At 56.2% G+C, this 14312-nt stretch overlaps 1 protein-coding gene across 10 annotated transcripts in view; it reads right to left on the bottom strand.

Annotated features, from left to right (window-relative positions):
* CAMK2B (calcium/calmodulin dependent protein kinase II beta) overlaps positions 1-10137 on the bottom strand; it is an 81540-nt gene extending 71403 nt beyond the window's left edge. For 3 of the 10 annotated variants that reach the window (XM_086697185.1, XM_086697186.1, XM_086697191.1), the window contains exon 1: positions 9968-10136. In XM_086697185.1, coding sequence (XP_086553311.1) covers positions 9968-10032 — 65 coding nt within the window. In that variant the 5' untranslated portion in view covers positions 10033-10136. Of the gene's footprint in view, positions 1-9967 lie in introns of all 10 variants that reach the window. The other 7 variants (XM_086697192.1, XM_086697193.1, XM_086697188.1 and 4 more) reach the window with 6 other exon arrangements.
* Between the last annotated feature and the right edge of the window lie 4175 nt (positions 10138-14312).

Here is a 14312-nt window from a genome sequence, read left to right as displayed (position 1 = left end):
TGTGGGCCTAGCCATCCCAGGGGAGCGAGGTGGTACCACTGTGTTTCCCAAATGACTATCTTTGCGTGCATTTCTTTGGAGAAATGTCTACTCAGGTCCTTCCCCACTTTTTGACTGGTTTGTCTGTCTGCCTTCTTACTGCTTGGTAGTGTGTTCCTGGACTATGCTACATACGAACTCATCATCTGATGAGTGATTCACAAACACCTTCTCCCATTCCGTCCTGTCCCTTTCCTGACAGGGTCCTCTGAAGCACAAAACGTTCTCATGCTGATTAACAACAATTACCTATTTTTCTTCCATTGCTTGTGCTTTAAGCATCATATCTAAGAAACCATTGCCAAACTCCAGGTCACGAAGATTTACTCCTGTGTTTTCTTCCAAGAATTTTATGGGTTTGGCTCCTACGATTAGGTCTATGATCCATTTTGAGATGATGGTGTCACAGTTTTAGGTAGGGCTCCACCTTCACATTTTTTTGCACGTGGATACCCAACTGTCCGTTTGCTGGACAGTTTCCCCACTGAAATGTCTTGTTGCCCTTGTCAAAATCTAATGACCACAGATGCATAAGTTTATCCCAGAATCTCAGTCCTATTCCACGGATCTATGTGTTTGTCCTTATGCCAGTACCCACACCATCTTGGTTGCCGTGGCTGTATAATTAGGAGTTTTTTAGGTAATCTCTACCCCCAATGTGAGGCTCAAACTCATATCCTCGAGACCAAGGGCCACTCACTGCACCAACTGAGCCAGCCAGGTGCCTCTAGTCCTAAAATCAGCAAGTGTAAGTCCTCCCATATCATTCTTCCTGTTCAAGATTGTTCTGGCTCTTTCTGGGTCTCTCCTTGCATTTTTCTATGAATTTTAGGAGGATTAGCTTGTCGATTTTTTTTTAAGGCAGCTGGAGGGCGCCTGGGTGGTTCGATCAGTTAAGCATCAGACTCTTGATCTCAGCTCAGGTCATGATCTCACAGTTCATGGGATTGAGACCCACGTGTCAAGCTCTGTGCTGAGTGTGGAGCCTGCTTAGGATTCTCTCTCTCCCTCTCTCTGCCCCTCCCCTGCATGCTCTCTCTGTCCTCCTCTCTCTCTCAAAATAAATAAGTAAACTTTAATAAATAAATACATAAGTAAAGGCAGCGGGAACCGGGACAGGTGTCACAGGGAATCTGTCAGTCAACTTGCAGCATCCCACCACCTTATCAATATTCAGTCTTGTAGTTCACGAACATGAGATGTCTTTCCATTTAGTGGGTCTTCTCAAATTTCTTCAAACAGTGGTTGTGATTTTCAGCGTCCAAGTTCCTGCACTCCTTTTATCGATTTATCACTAGGTATTTTGTCCTTTTATATAATATTGTGAAGGGAATTTTCCCAACTCCTAATTTTATTTTGAGACCAAACACTGCTAGTGTAATAAAATATGGATTTTGTATCTTGATCTTGCAACTTTGCTGAACGCAAAGAGACTCTCCCAGGACTTCCTTGGGCAATTCTGTACGCACAAGATCACATCATCTGCAAACAAAGATACGCTTACCTATTCCTTTCCAATATGGGTGCATTTTATTTCTTTTTCTTGCCTAACTCTCCTGGCTAGAACCTCCCGTAGCGTGTTTAATAGAGGTGGAGAGAGCAGACATCCTTGTCTTGCTCCTGACCTGAGCTTGACCTTGGGACAAAGCACTCAGTCTTTTGCCATTAAATATGACAGCTGTGGAATTTTCATAGATGCCCTTTATCAAGTTGAGGACATTCCCGTCTATTCCTAGTTTGTGGACTGTTTTTAACAGGAAAGAATATTAGATTTTGTTGGATATTTCTCTGCATCTACTGAGATGGTCATATAATTTCTTTGTTTATTCTATTAATATGGTGTATTGTGACCGAATTTTGTATGTTGAACCAACCTTCCATCATCCAGGAATAAACTTTCCTCATTCATAAGGCATAACCTTTGTCTATGCTGCTGGATTCATTTTGCCAGTCTTTGGTCAAGGATGTTGGATCTACATCCACACTGGTCCATGGTTCTCTTTCTTGTGGGGTCTTTGTCTGGTTTTGGTATCAGAGTATTACAGGCTTCATAGAATGAGTTGGAAAGAATTCCCTCCTCTTCTGTTTTTTAAATGAATTTGTAAAGGACTGCTATTAGTTCTTATTTAAATGTCTAACAGAATGTCTTCGTGGGACATTTCAGAATTTCTCACCTATTAATGAGTCTCTGTCATTTTCAGTTGAGTCAATTTCAGTTGCTGTGTCTCTCTAAGAATCTGTCCATTCCATCTAGATTATACAACTTGGCACCCAGTTGTTCATGGACTTCCTAGCATCTTTTTATTTCTGTAGGGTCCATTGTATTGTCCCCTTTTTCATTCCTGATTTTATTTATTTATTATACTTTAAAACATTTATTTTTAAAAAATTTTTTAAATGTTTATTTTTGAGAGAGAGAGAGAGAGGGAGGGAGATAGAGAGTGAGTGGGGAGGGGCAGAGAGAGAGAGGGGGAGAGAGAGAATCTGAAGCAGGCTCTGAGCTGTTGGCACAGAGCCCAACTCAGGGCTCAAACCCACAAACCGTGAGATCGTGACCTGAGCTGAAGTGGGATGCTTAACCAACTGAGCCACCCAGGCACCCCTCATTCCTGATTTTAGCAATGAGTCTCCTCTCCTGACTGGCGCTCCTGAGTCTCTGTAATTACCCCCAGGGCACATGTACTGGTCACCTTCCACCCTGTCATGTCATGTGTCTGTAACGTGCCTCCCCCACCAACAGCTCCACAGCAGCAAGTGCCCTCTGCTCACTATTGCCGCCCCAGAGCCAAGCGAGCACCTGGTGAACAGGCACGTGTGCGGGCACACTTCCTGAATGAATGAGTCAGAGGAAGGGCAACAGAAACCAGGAGAACTACAAGATAAGTAAGTGAATGAGCTTGAAGCTCTAGACCAGCACTGCTCTCATGGCGGTCTCTGCCTACGAGAACCCGTAAGAACCCAAGACGTGGCTGGCCCAAACTGAGGCGTGCTGTAATGTAAAGTCCACGACAGATTGCAAATGCATAATATTTCTAAAAATGTAAGATACTTCACAATAACGCCTGAATTGCTTATATGTTGAAGTAATGCTTTGGACACACTGAATTAAATGCATCTATCGTTAAACTTCCTTGCACCTGTTTAAGTACTCAGGGACATTTTTAATTACACACATGACTTATACCTGTGGCTCCAATAGTTTGTTTCTTCTAGAGAGTGCTGCTCTAGACAGACAGGACCAGGAGTAACATGGCTGAGTGTACAGAGAAGAGAAGGCCAACTCCACACCCACAGTCATAGAGCCGAGGGAGGGAGGAGGGGCCTGGGCCTGGCCTCAGGTCTGTGTCTGTGCTGCCCACCCGACAGCGCTGGGACCTTGTCCCCCTCGTGTCTGCGTCAGTTGGGCTGGGGTGTGGCCCCCAACATGCAGCCGAGCCGGGAACCACCGCTCTGGTCTCTCTTCAGCAGGTGCACCCTTAACTAGACCAGCGCTCTTTCCCCAGAAAGCGCTGGCCAGATGGCCTGGCTCAAACCAGCGACGCTGAGGACCAGGCTGCACCTCAACACACAAGAACAAGAGCCACACGAAGAACTTTATCAAGACGTGGAAAGAACACAGCAAAGCTGTGGCATCAGCTCTGTGGCAAGCACCTCAGAGACGCCTGCCCTGCGGCCGCACCTCGCCAGGTAACGAGACAGGCGGCCACTCGAGCCAGGTGTCTGCGCGTTGCTGAGGCCAGCGGCCCCTCCTGCCTCCACTCGCCTGGGAAGGAGCCACAGCCTTCAAGACTGTTCCTCTGGGCGCCTACTGTGTGCCGGCACGGCTCTCAGTCCTGGAATATGGTCCCGGGTGACACAGAGGCAGGGGTGCCCCTCAGCTTCACTCTGGAAACGGGCACCAGCCTGGACAGGCTGGACCCCGGGGAGGGCGTTACATCGGAAGACATGGGCCCTTCCGGCAGGACAGTAACGCTGGCGCCTCCTTCCGCCGTCCACGCCCCCGTATGACCACGTGGTTACATTTCCTCCACAAAATTCTCTTCCATCTTCGCCCAGCTATTGCCAATCTGTTCCAGAATTCAACAAAAGCCTGTATCTGCCTTCACAAAGAACCCGAGCCTTAGTTACGTCAGGACCCTCATGTCCACGCAGAAAGAATCACGTCCAGGAGCCGCAGCCACTGACCAGGCCAGCAACCCTCCAAACTAGGAGGCGAAAGGCCCCGAGGTTTGGCAGCGAGTAATGCCACTCTGACATGTTTTTATTTTAAGTAGATTCAGATTTTTATAGGAATAAAATATACATTTCTATGTAATATGCCAATATGATAATTTTCGGAAAACCAAGTTGATACATAATGTATTTTTATGTTTCGACACTAACAAAGTGACACGCAGCTGTGAAAGATGCTTTAAAAATCAGATTCCATTTTTGTGGGAGAGAAAGAGGGAATTCAATTTTGTGAACATGTATTTGAAATCTCCAGAAAGGCCACATCTCTTGCCTTGAGCCCGGGAGGTGGCCTCGGAGAGCAGAGGGGGGCACGGGACGTGTCCAAGGAGCAGACAGCCTGCTCATGTCACCTCCGCCTGGACTGTCCTGTTTGGCACCTGTTAAATCCCGGGGGAACAACAAGGACTCTCAGGGAACAGGGCCTTTTTAGGCAGAAGAAGACATATGTGTCTCTCCCGTAGGCGCTTGGACGATTCTTCAAGTAACAAGAGGAGAGGAATCTGTTCTTGGGTTCTTTTTGAAGAGTAGATGACCCTCGTTCTGATTCATGCACAATGACCATGCCCTCCCCCCCACCCCGCTAAGCTTGGGAGCCCCGATTTCAAACACAGGGCCCTCTCATCCCTCCGTCATGCCCGTCAGGAAACCGCACCCTCCATATTCAGGGCACTGCCAGCCCCGAGCTGGAGGGAAACAGTGACTCGGGTCAGCATAAGGTGTGAGGGGCAAACAGAATGCAGAATCACATCTACGGTGATGCCATCTGTGTTTTAAAATCAGATATACGTGCGACACGTGTATGCGTACACACATGTAGACACGTGCACAGCCCAGGCTCCTGGGGGCATGGAGGAAAGCGGGGGTAAAAGAGTCACTTCTCCTGCACACACTCATGTATTTATTCTCTTCATAAGACGATACTGCCTTTGCAGTTTGTTTGATTAAGAAAATAAAATTTCAAGCCCTGCTGGTCCCAAACAGGGGCAGAGTATCGGGTGCTGTGGGACCAAAGGAAACAGTGGCTTTTCATAAAGGAGCCAGGGGGCACTGCTTGTGCTGGAAGAACAGCCTGCTGAGGATGGGCAGCATCCTGAAAAGCCGAGGGTCAGAGTAGACCACAAGCGGCCCTGAGTCAGCCGGTGGAAAGAACCGAGCAGGGTCACGAGCTTCCACGGGGAGCAGAAGGTGGCCCACCGCCTGGATCCCCACCCGGGCCCTTGCGGCCTCCGCCCGCCTCGGCTGTGATGGGGGAAAGGTCGCCGCACCCACCCCTTGCACGGAGCTGGCTGATGTCACAAGCACCACTTCGCCACTGGGCCTGTCACCAGGAGAGAAAGTGCAGGTAGCGAGCGTGTGGTGTATTCTTAGCTCCCAGCAAAGTAGGTTATGGTATAAAAATACCGTTCAATAGTAACCAAACGAGCGTCACCTTCATGTGCGTCTTGCAGCAACCTCAGCGTGTGTGACTTCTTTCCTAAACACCCTCACTGGAGCTGAGACTCCAGCTCCAGGCCCAGTTCACTCACCCCTCCCTCAAACGTACAGTGGCCAGGCCTGGCACTGAAGGGGCCTGGGGCCCAACTGTAGCCTGAGGGGGGTGGGGGGGGTGCTGCCCATGTGTGGGGGTCTGGGCTGGGCAGCAGGGGAGGAGGCTCATGAGCAAAGGCACTGAGGCTGGAAACGCTCACCGGAGGGCGTGAGAGAGCAGACATGTCGTTCCTCCTCCAGGGAGCCCACCCGGCTTCAGAGCTCAGGAGACTCAGCCATCCGTTTGCTCTGAACGTCCTGTCTATCCACGAACCTGCTAGCGGGTCACTTGCTGGTTGAGAGTGTGCAGAGGAAGGCCCGCTGGTGGGGGGCGGGGGAGTGCACACCCCAGGACAGGGGCTGCTCTCCACTGCATGGGGTCAAGGACACACCAAGGTTGGCTCTGGGCCTAGCAAAGTTCAGGGGGTGCTGGGAGGAGTGGGGAGCCCTGGCCTGGAGACCGAGCCTTCCTCACCGCTGGGACCAGCCGCCCATCCTCCCTGAGCCATGTTTCTGTGTCTGTAAAATGGGGCGGGAGGGCAGCTTCCCACTCAACTCGAATCGGGGACATGCACTTGGGAGGTGGCTACAAAGGGGTCACCCTACCCCACCAGGTAGTGGCCACCCTACCCCTCCAGGGTCTGGAGCGTCCAGACCCTGAAACCAAAACCTCACGGCAGCTACTTCTACTTTTTCTGGAGAGATCGCTCGTATTTTAAAGAAGGTGACCCCCCCGCAAAGTGGCAGATTTGGGACCCCGAACACAAAATACCTCTTCCTACCCAACCACCCGTCAAACAGCTAAGATCTGCCAGTGACAAGCGACAGCATGCCAGGAGGGGCTAGACGCACAGGGGGATGTGGAGAGTGTGGCCGGGACAGATCCTACAGAAGCCCTCCCACCAGCAAACTTGCCGCGGGACTGGACAGAGAGGCCACCGGGAGCCACGCAGGCCTCCGTGCAGAGGGTAGTGGTTATGACATGCCTCCTGCCAGCAGCCATGGCCGGTCAACACATCAGTGCGACAGGTGCCAGCAGGCCCAAGAGGAGTGAAAACACGTGTCAGAACTGTTGCGGTTGAGTTAAAACACACCAGACAATACTATGCGTTAGTCGTGGGCCTTATACCTGAGTGTAAAGGAGTGAGAAAGTTGGGAAGGATAAAATCCAGATACGTGACTGTGGTTGGAGAACAAATCCCACTTCGTTTTCTACCTTTATTGAGACGTAATCAACACAAAACCTCGAGTGAGTATACGGATCTGGTGCCCAAGTGTGTATCAGGGCATGATCCCTGCGTTAGGCTAACACAGCCGTCACCTCACGCGGTTACCGTGTGTAGATTTTCGAAGATCTCCCGTCACACCAGCGACCTGGTGGTTACCTAGAATTGCCGTGCCTTTCCGTGAGATCTGCAGAACTCACTTGCGGTTACGGAACACGCACTTGTAACGTTTTCGATTCTCGGTGGAAGACGCACAGGCGCTCACTTTATTACTCCTGGAATTTTTCTCAATTTTTAAAATCTACACAACATAATAAAACTAACACTGCCAAGGGCTTGGAGACCCTGCTGTGTGCCTGCCTGGGGCCCCCGGCTCAAGGGGGCTCTTAACCCAGGACTCAGGAGCCCTGGCCCAGTGTGGCCACCCTGCCCAGCAAGGCAGGTCAGAGCCCCAGAAAACAGCTTGTCTTGGTCCTCAGATCCCCAGGCCCCCAGGGAAGGATCCTGAGCACAGCCGGGGAGAAGGGCAGACAGGGAAGGGGCCGGAGCAGGGAGGGGAGCGGCGGTGGCCACGTCACCGGGCAGCTGTGGGCCTGTGGCCCGGTCCTTCCCGGGCAGAGAGCTCAGCGTCGTCCGGTGCCAGGGGCTGCGGCTTTAAATAAACTTGGATGCATCCACCTGAGGCCGGGAAGCAGCACCAACTGTGCCCTGGGTAGGCGCTGTCAACAACCGGCCAACATGGCCGCCTGGACCCCAGCCCCCCTGCCCCCTGCAGCCACCCCTGCACCTGCTTGGCCTCCCTTACCCAGGATGCCCCAGCAGGGCTGTGACAGGCCCTCACCGGGCCCGGTGCCTAAGGTGCTCCACGAAGGAATGCTGGGCCAGACTGAAACCCTCCCAGCCCCAGAGGGTCGGCCCAAGGTCCTGGGGTACATTCCCTTCTCCTCCCAGGCACCTGCCCCCCGCCCCACAACTGGGGTGCTTCACCCACTCACTCTCCAGCCCCCTGGCTACACACCACGGCAGCCACGTGGCTCCTTTCTGGAAGCTGCTCCAGGTGGGGTGGGGGGCTGGCCTCCACTGTGAGGTCCCCTCTTGGCCCCTGCCCAGGGCAGCCCAGAGACCTCCATTCCCCGTGTGGACGTGGGCGGCAGTGCCCAGGATAATCCGTGGCTGCCGGAACTGCAAGCCTGGAGTTGAGGGGGTCCAACCTCCACAATGCCAGACCCTCAGAGGCCACAGAAAAGTGCAGGGGTAGGCAGAGCCAGCTTCAGTTTGAGGAGAGGGGCCCAGGGGCACTTGGTTCAGGGTCCATGTGCTCTAGGGCCAGCACAGAAACAACGAGAAAGTCCCCCAGAAAGGACAGCTTCCTCCCACTGCCCCCCTTTTCCTGGGAAAACAAGCCCTCTGAAGACTCCCTAGCCTGCTGCCTCGACCCAGCTTCTTCCAGGCCCGTGTTCAGGGCCTCAGGACTGCACACGGTGGGTGTGCTGGACCCTCCCTGGCCCTCTGCCTCTGCTCCGCTCTCCAGGTCCTCCAGCCCCAGGGGCCGGGCACCCAAACAGCACCCACAGGACAGAAAGGAGTTTCTGGGCCTTCAGGGCATGGCCTTGCCCCCCAGGGCCAGGCCAGGGGTTTCCTGGCCTGGGGTTTCCTCCACCCAGCTGACCAGCCCTCAGGCCTGACCCGCAACCTCCCCCACATGCAGGGAGCACAGGATAATCAGCACAGCCCCACTCTCTTCCCAGATCAGCACCCACAATCATCAACCATCGACACCCCTCACCAACACAAGCACCATCAGGAACCCTTTTCAGAGAAGGATCTGCCTTTGGATGTGTAAGAGGAAACCTCGCCAGCGCCCCCACCACGCGGGAGGGCGGGAGAACGACGGAGGAAGATGGGGCTCTGGCCGCGCGCGGGGCTGGAGCCTAGGGATTCAGGAGTTCCGGAGCCGGCGCAGGGAGGCCGGCTGCAGCCACCCTGATTCACCCCGGGCGGAGAGCAGCCCCTGGGGCACCCCAGCTAGAGTCCAGGGGCACCCCAGCTAGAGTCCAGGGCACCCCACCTAGAGTCCAGGGACACCCCACCTAGAGTCCAGGGGCCACCTGTTCCCCAGGGGTGAGGCCCCACCTGAACCGAGCTTTCGAAGCCCCTCCCCATTTTACCCACCCCCACCCCCGCACGCGTGTCAATAACTCTCCAAAATACACCCTCCGCCTACTTCGATGACCCTGAAATCAGGGGGCCCGTCAGGCTCCCCACCGCACCCCGTCATCTCCACCCCAGGGATCCGCCAAGCTCCCCAACCTCAGCCCCTCGGCTCCCCTGCCTCCTCCTTCCAGAAGAATCTGGGGGAAAATCCTCCAGAGCCGCGACTCCACGGGGGCCCCACGGCAGAGGCCGTTCCCACGCGGCCCGGAGCGCAGCGGGCACCCCCCGCGCGGATGGAGCCACGCGGAGGAGCAGACGCCGAGCCGGTCTCGCCGCCCCCGCGCCCGGCCGCCGGGTGGGGGGTGGGGACAGCGCGGCCCGCGTCGGGAGCGACCCTCAGGCCAGGGCCGCCCCCTCCCCCGCGCTCCAGGCCCCGCGGCCGCCCCCGCGCGCCGCTCCTCTCTGACCTCCTGCCGCCAAATGCGTCACGTCTGCCCGGCGCTCCGGGGACACCTGCTGCCGCCCCCGCGGCGCCGAGCCCCGCGCCCCGAGCGCCGGCCTCCGGCCGGGCGGCCGCGCCGAACAGGGCCGGGCGGTGCTGCGCGCGCCGAGGTCCGGCAGCCTGGCCCGGGGCCCGGGGGGTCGGGGCCGCGCGGGGCCGAGCGCCTCGGGCCCCTAGCCGGGAGGAGCCGGGGGCGCGCGGGGCCGCAGTGCGCCCAGAGCCGGCGGCGAGGAGGGTCCGGGGGTCCGGGGGTCCCTGCCCGGCCCGCGCGCGCCGCGGCTCTTACTTGCCAATATCCTCGTAGAGCTGGTACTCGTCGGTGAAGCGGGTACAGGTCACCGTAGTGGCCATGGCGGCGACAGACGGGCTCGGCGTGCGCTGTGCTGCGCTCGGGCGGCGGCGACTCCGGCTCCCGCTCGCGGGCACGGCGGCGACTCGGGCGCGGGCGCGGGCGACACCTCGGCTCGCGGCGCCGGGCGGGGGCCGGGCTGGGCTGCGCCGGGCGGCGAGCGCACGCGAGATCTGCGCGCTCTGTCCCCGCCAGGAGCGCGCCGCACACCTACGCGCGGGGAGCGCGGGCGCGGCTGTCGCCGCCGCCGCCGCCGCCGCCGCGCCCGCCGCCCCTGCACGCGCCCTGCACGCGTCCTGCACCCGCACGGCTCCCGCGCCCTGAACACGCACCCGCACCGCTCCCCTGCACCCGCACCGCTCCCCTGCACCCGCACCGCTCCCCGAACCCGCATGGCTCCCCTGCACCCGCACCACTCCCCTGAACCCGCATGGCTCTCGCACAGCTCTCCTGCACCTGCACCCACACCGCTCCCCTGCACATGCACCCGCACTACTCCCCTGCATCCGCACCGCTCCCCAGCACATGCACCCGCACCACTCCCCTGCACCTGCACCACTCCCCTGCAGCCGCACCCACGCCCTCGCCCTGCACATGCTGGGCCCGCACCCAAGTCCGTGCACGCGCACACGCAGGCATCACAGGCCACCCAAGCCAATTTCTCTGTTCCCTGCGGAGATCCCCCCCCCCCTTGAACACACACAGGAGACTGCACACAATGGACCCTGTCCTCTCTCTCCCCCGAGTGCCCACCTCACCCCGGACCGCCAGAGGGAATTCAGACGCACCTGGATGGACGGGGGACACGTATGTCAGCCTCCACAGGGCTCTCTCCTTGCACACCCAGGAGGAGATATTACGGGAACCCTCCTGTCCTGTCTGCACCGCTCTTGCACTGCACAGTCGTGCACCCCCACCCGCAGCCCCCACATCCCAGCCGGGCAGAGCTGCCCAGGGGGCCTTGCACACCAAGCAGGGTGGGGGATGAGACGGTGCCTGCCGGCTGTCTGTTTCCCGTGGCCCCAGGCCCCTCTCCTTCACTCCCCGAGGACTGGATGCAGGGGTGTCCCAGCGCAGGAGCTGAGGCGGAGGGCCGGGGAGTCAGGGGAGCAGGGCTGCAAGGGCAGTAAGTCAGGAGGCCTGAGAGTTCACAGCTCTGTGTCCAGTTAGGGGGACACATTCTTCCCTCTCAGGACTAGTCCACCTGCCTGCCCCCTTCCCTGGCCTAGAAGAGGGTCCATCCTGAACATGACCCTGGAACAGAGGAGGAGGAGGGAGCAGGAGGGAGGGGCAGGAGAGGCCTGGCTGACCCCATTTCCACAAACCAGCCTCCCCTAGGGTCACACCCGGCCTGCCCTCTGGAACCAGGCTCCAGGGCCAGCGGAGGACCCACCTGGCTGTGGCACCCACCCTCTAGTGAGGGGACAGAGGCGGGGTCTGGCCTGGGCAGGCCCTGAGGACAGAAGTTTCCAGCAGCTAGCTCTCAATGTAGGTCAGGCAGCTGTCCTGATCTGAGCTACTTATGGTACCATGGGCTCCCCAGGCAGAGGCTGTGGGCCTGTCCTGCTCGTCTCTGTCACCCTGGTCTGTGGCTGCCCCAAAGCCACAGTAAGTGTTTCCTGAGTGGAAGATCGAATGAAAGGGTTCTGGGGTGGGGGCAGCCGGGCCCTGGCAAATGGCTGTGAGGTGGATGAGCGGACTAGCAGCCAGTCCCTGTCCTGGGGAGGTTTCTAGACTTAACTGGCACCCAGGAGACGGCCAGAGGCCAAGGAATACTCCGGCAAGTGCCTGGCTTAGAGCAAGGGACCCTGTGGGGAGGGTGGTCTGGCCTTGACCTTAGCAATGCCGGGCAAGAGGGGAGACCACTGGCATGCCTGCAGCTGCCACCAGCACATGCTGGGCACCTAAGGGGCAGCTGCCCCCTCTCCTGGGCAGGGGTGGGCTTGCTTGTCCTGCGGGCACATGCTGAGCCGGGTCGCATCCTTCTGGACTCTGGAAGGAGAAGGAGGCAGTCCCACACAATAGAATACAATTAGCAAAACAAACAAAAGTGCACCCCTCTCTCCAGGCTGCAGGCAGACCCTTTGTGCTGCCAAGGTCACACATGCTCCTGGCAGCACGCCAGGACAAAGTGGCATTAAAATCATGATGACAGCTAACATGGATTTGTTCACAGGTTTTACATGTGCTATCTCACCAAATTCTCAAACAATCCCGGGAGGCACATACTATTATTATCCCTGTTTTACTACAAGGGACGGTGGAGAGACAGAGGTAAAGTAACTTAGCCAAAGTCACACAGCCAACGAGGGGCTGGGACTCACCCCCCACTACCCTGCCAACCTTCTCTTGTCTTTTGTTTTCACACACATGCGCGCACACACGCAGACACACGCATGCAGGATACAAACACACACACGTGCGCGCACACACATGCACATGCACATGCACACGCACATGCACACTTCCTGCAGCCCCAGGCAAGGGCACAGCAGCATTCTGGGCTGTCTGTTTTGAGGTGCCTTTTGCTGGTTGAGGACCAAGTTTCCACAGAAGTTAGGGTCACTAAAGGGTATGATTTAAGGCCCCTCCTCTACCCCTGTTAGCAACCGGGGTCCCCCAGGCAGCCCCTCGCCTGGGTTGGAAGGTTCAAGGCATGATGTGGAGCAACTCGGAGGAGGGCAGGAAGGACAGGACGGGTAGGCTAATGAGGGTGCTGCAGGGGGGATGACTGCTCTCCACCTCCAGACTCAGAGAGCTCCTCCCCAGCAGAGTAGAAAGCTGGAAGGGAGAAGGGCTGTGAGCCATGACCCCTTCTGGAGTCCCAGGCCCCAAAAGCCCTCTCATTTGGCTCTGGCCTCCCAACCCTCCTCCAGGAAGGGCCCTCTTCAACCCGCACCCCTGCATCATCTCTGCCTCCCACCTTATCCACTCTCACTGGCTTTCGTCAGCGAGGAGGGCTCTCCCTCCCAGGTGGCAGCTGGGGCGGGTGTGGGGAATATCAGTTCTGGGAGGTTATTGTTAGGACAGTCACCATGGCAACAAGCATCACATCTGCAGAGCCAAAAGTGCTGCACATGGGGCTCATTCTCCCAAGGAGAGACACAGCCTTCCCTGTCCTCCTCACCTCCAGGGGCTGATGTCACTGCCACCACCTTTCCCAGGCCCAGCCATCTGCCTGGAAGAGTAGGCTATGGTTTCCCAGAGGAAGCCACTAATCCATCAATCTCCAATCACCTAGCCCTTGACATGGCAGCCAGTGCAAGACACTGTGGCAGGCATGTGGAAGGGTGATGGTGATGATGGTGGTGATGGTGATGATGATGGTGGTGGTGATGGTGGTGGTGATGATGGTGGTGGTGGTGGTGGTGGTGGTGATGGTGATGGTGATAATGGTGATGATGGTGGTAGTGATGTTGATGGTGATGATGGTGAAGAGTGATGATGATGATAGTGATGATGGTGATGATGGTGGTGATGATGGTGATGATGGTGGTGATGATGGTGGTGATGATGGTGATAATGGTGATAATGGTGATGATTATGTTGGTGGTGATGGTGGTGATGATGATGGTGGTGATGATGGTGATGATGGTGGTGATGGTGATGATGATGGTGATGATGATGATGGTAGTAATAATGGTGATGATTATGTTGGTGATGATGATGGTGATGATGGTGGTGGTGATGGTGATGATGATGATGGTGGTGATGATGGTGATGATCATGGTGATGATGGTGATAATGGTGATGATTATGTTGGTGGTGATGGTGATGACGGTGGTGATGGTGGTGGTGATGATGATGGTGGTAATAATGGTGATGATTATGTTGGTGATGATGATGGTGATGATGGTGGTGGTGATGATGGTGGTGGTGATGATGGTGGTGATGATGATGATGGTGGTAATAATGGTGATGATTATGTTGGTGATGATGATGGTGATGATGGTGGTGGTGATGATGGTGGTGGTGATGATGGTGGTGATGATGATGATGGTGGTAATAATGGTGATGATTATGTTGGTGATGATGATGGTGATGATGGTGGTGGTGATGATGGTGGTGATGATGATGATGGTGGTAATAATGGTGATGATTATGTTGGTGATGATGATGGTGATGATGATGGTGATGATGGTGGTGGTGATGGTGATGATGATGGTGGTGATGATGGTGATGATGATGGTGATGATGGTGATAATGGTGATGATTATGTTGGTGGTGATGGTGATGATGGTGGTGATGGTGGTGGTGATGATGATGGTGGTGATGGTGATGA

The sequence above is a fragment of the Puma concolor genome, chromosome A2 (genome assembly GCF_028749965.1).
Source record: "Puma concolor isolate L17-30 chromosome A2, mPumCon1.1.hap2, whole genome shotgun sequence".
NCBI classification, from domain to species: domain Eukaryota; kingdom Metazoa; phylum Chordata; class Mammalia; order Carnivora; family Felidae; genus Puma; species Puma concolor.
The sequence above is the reverse complement of the archived record's forward strand: the minus strand, read 5'-3'. Positions and strand labels throughout refer to the sequence as shown.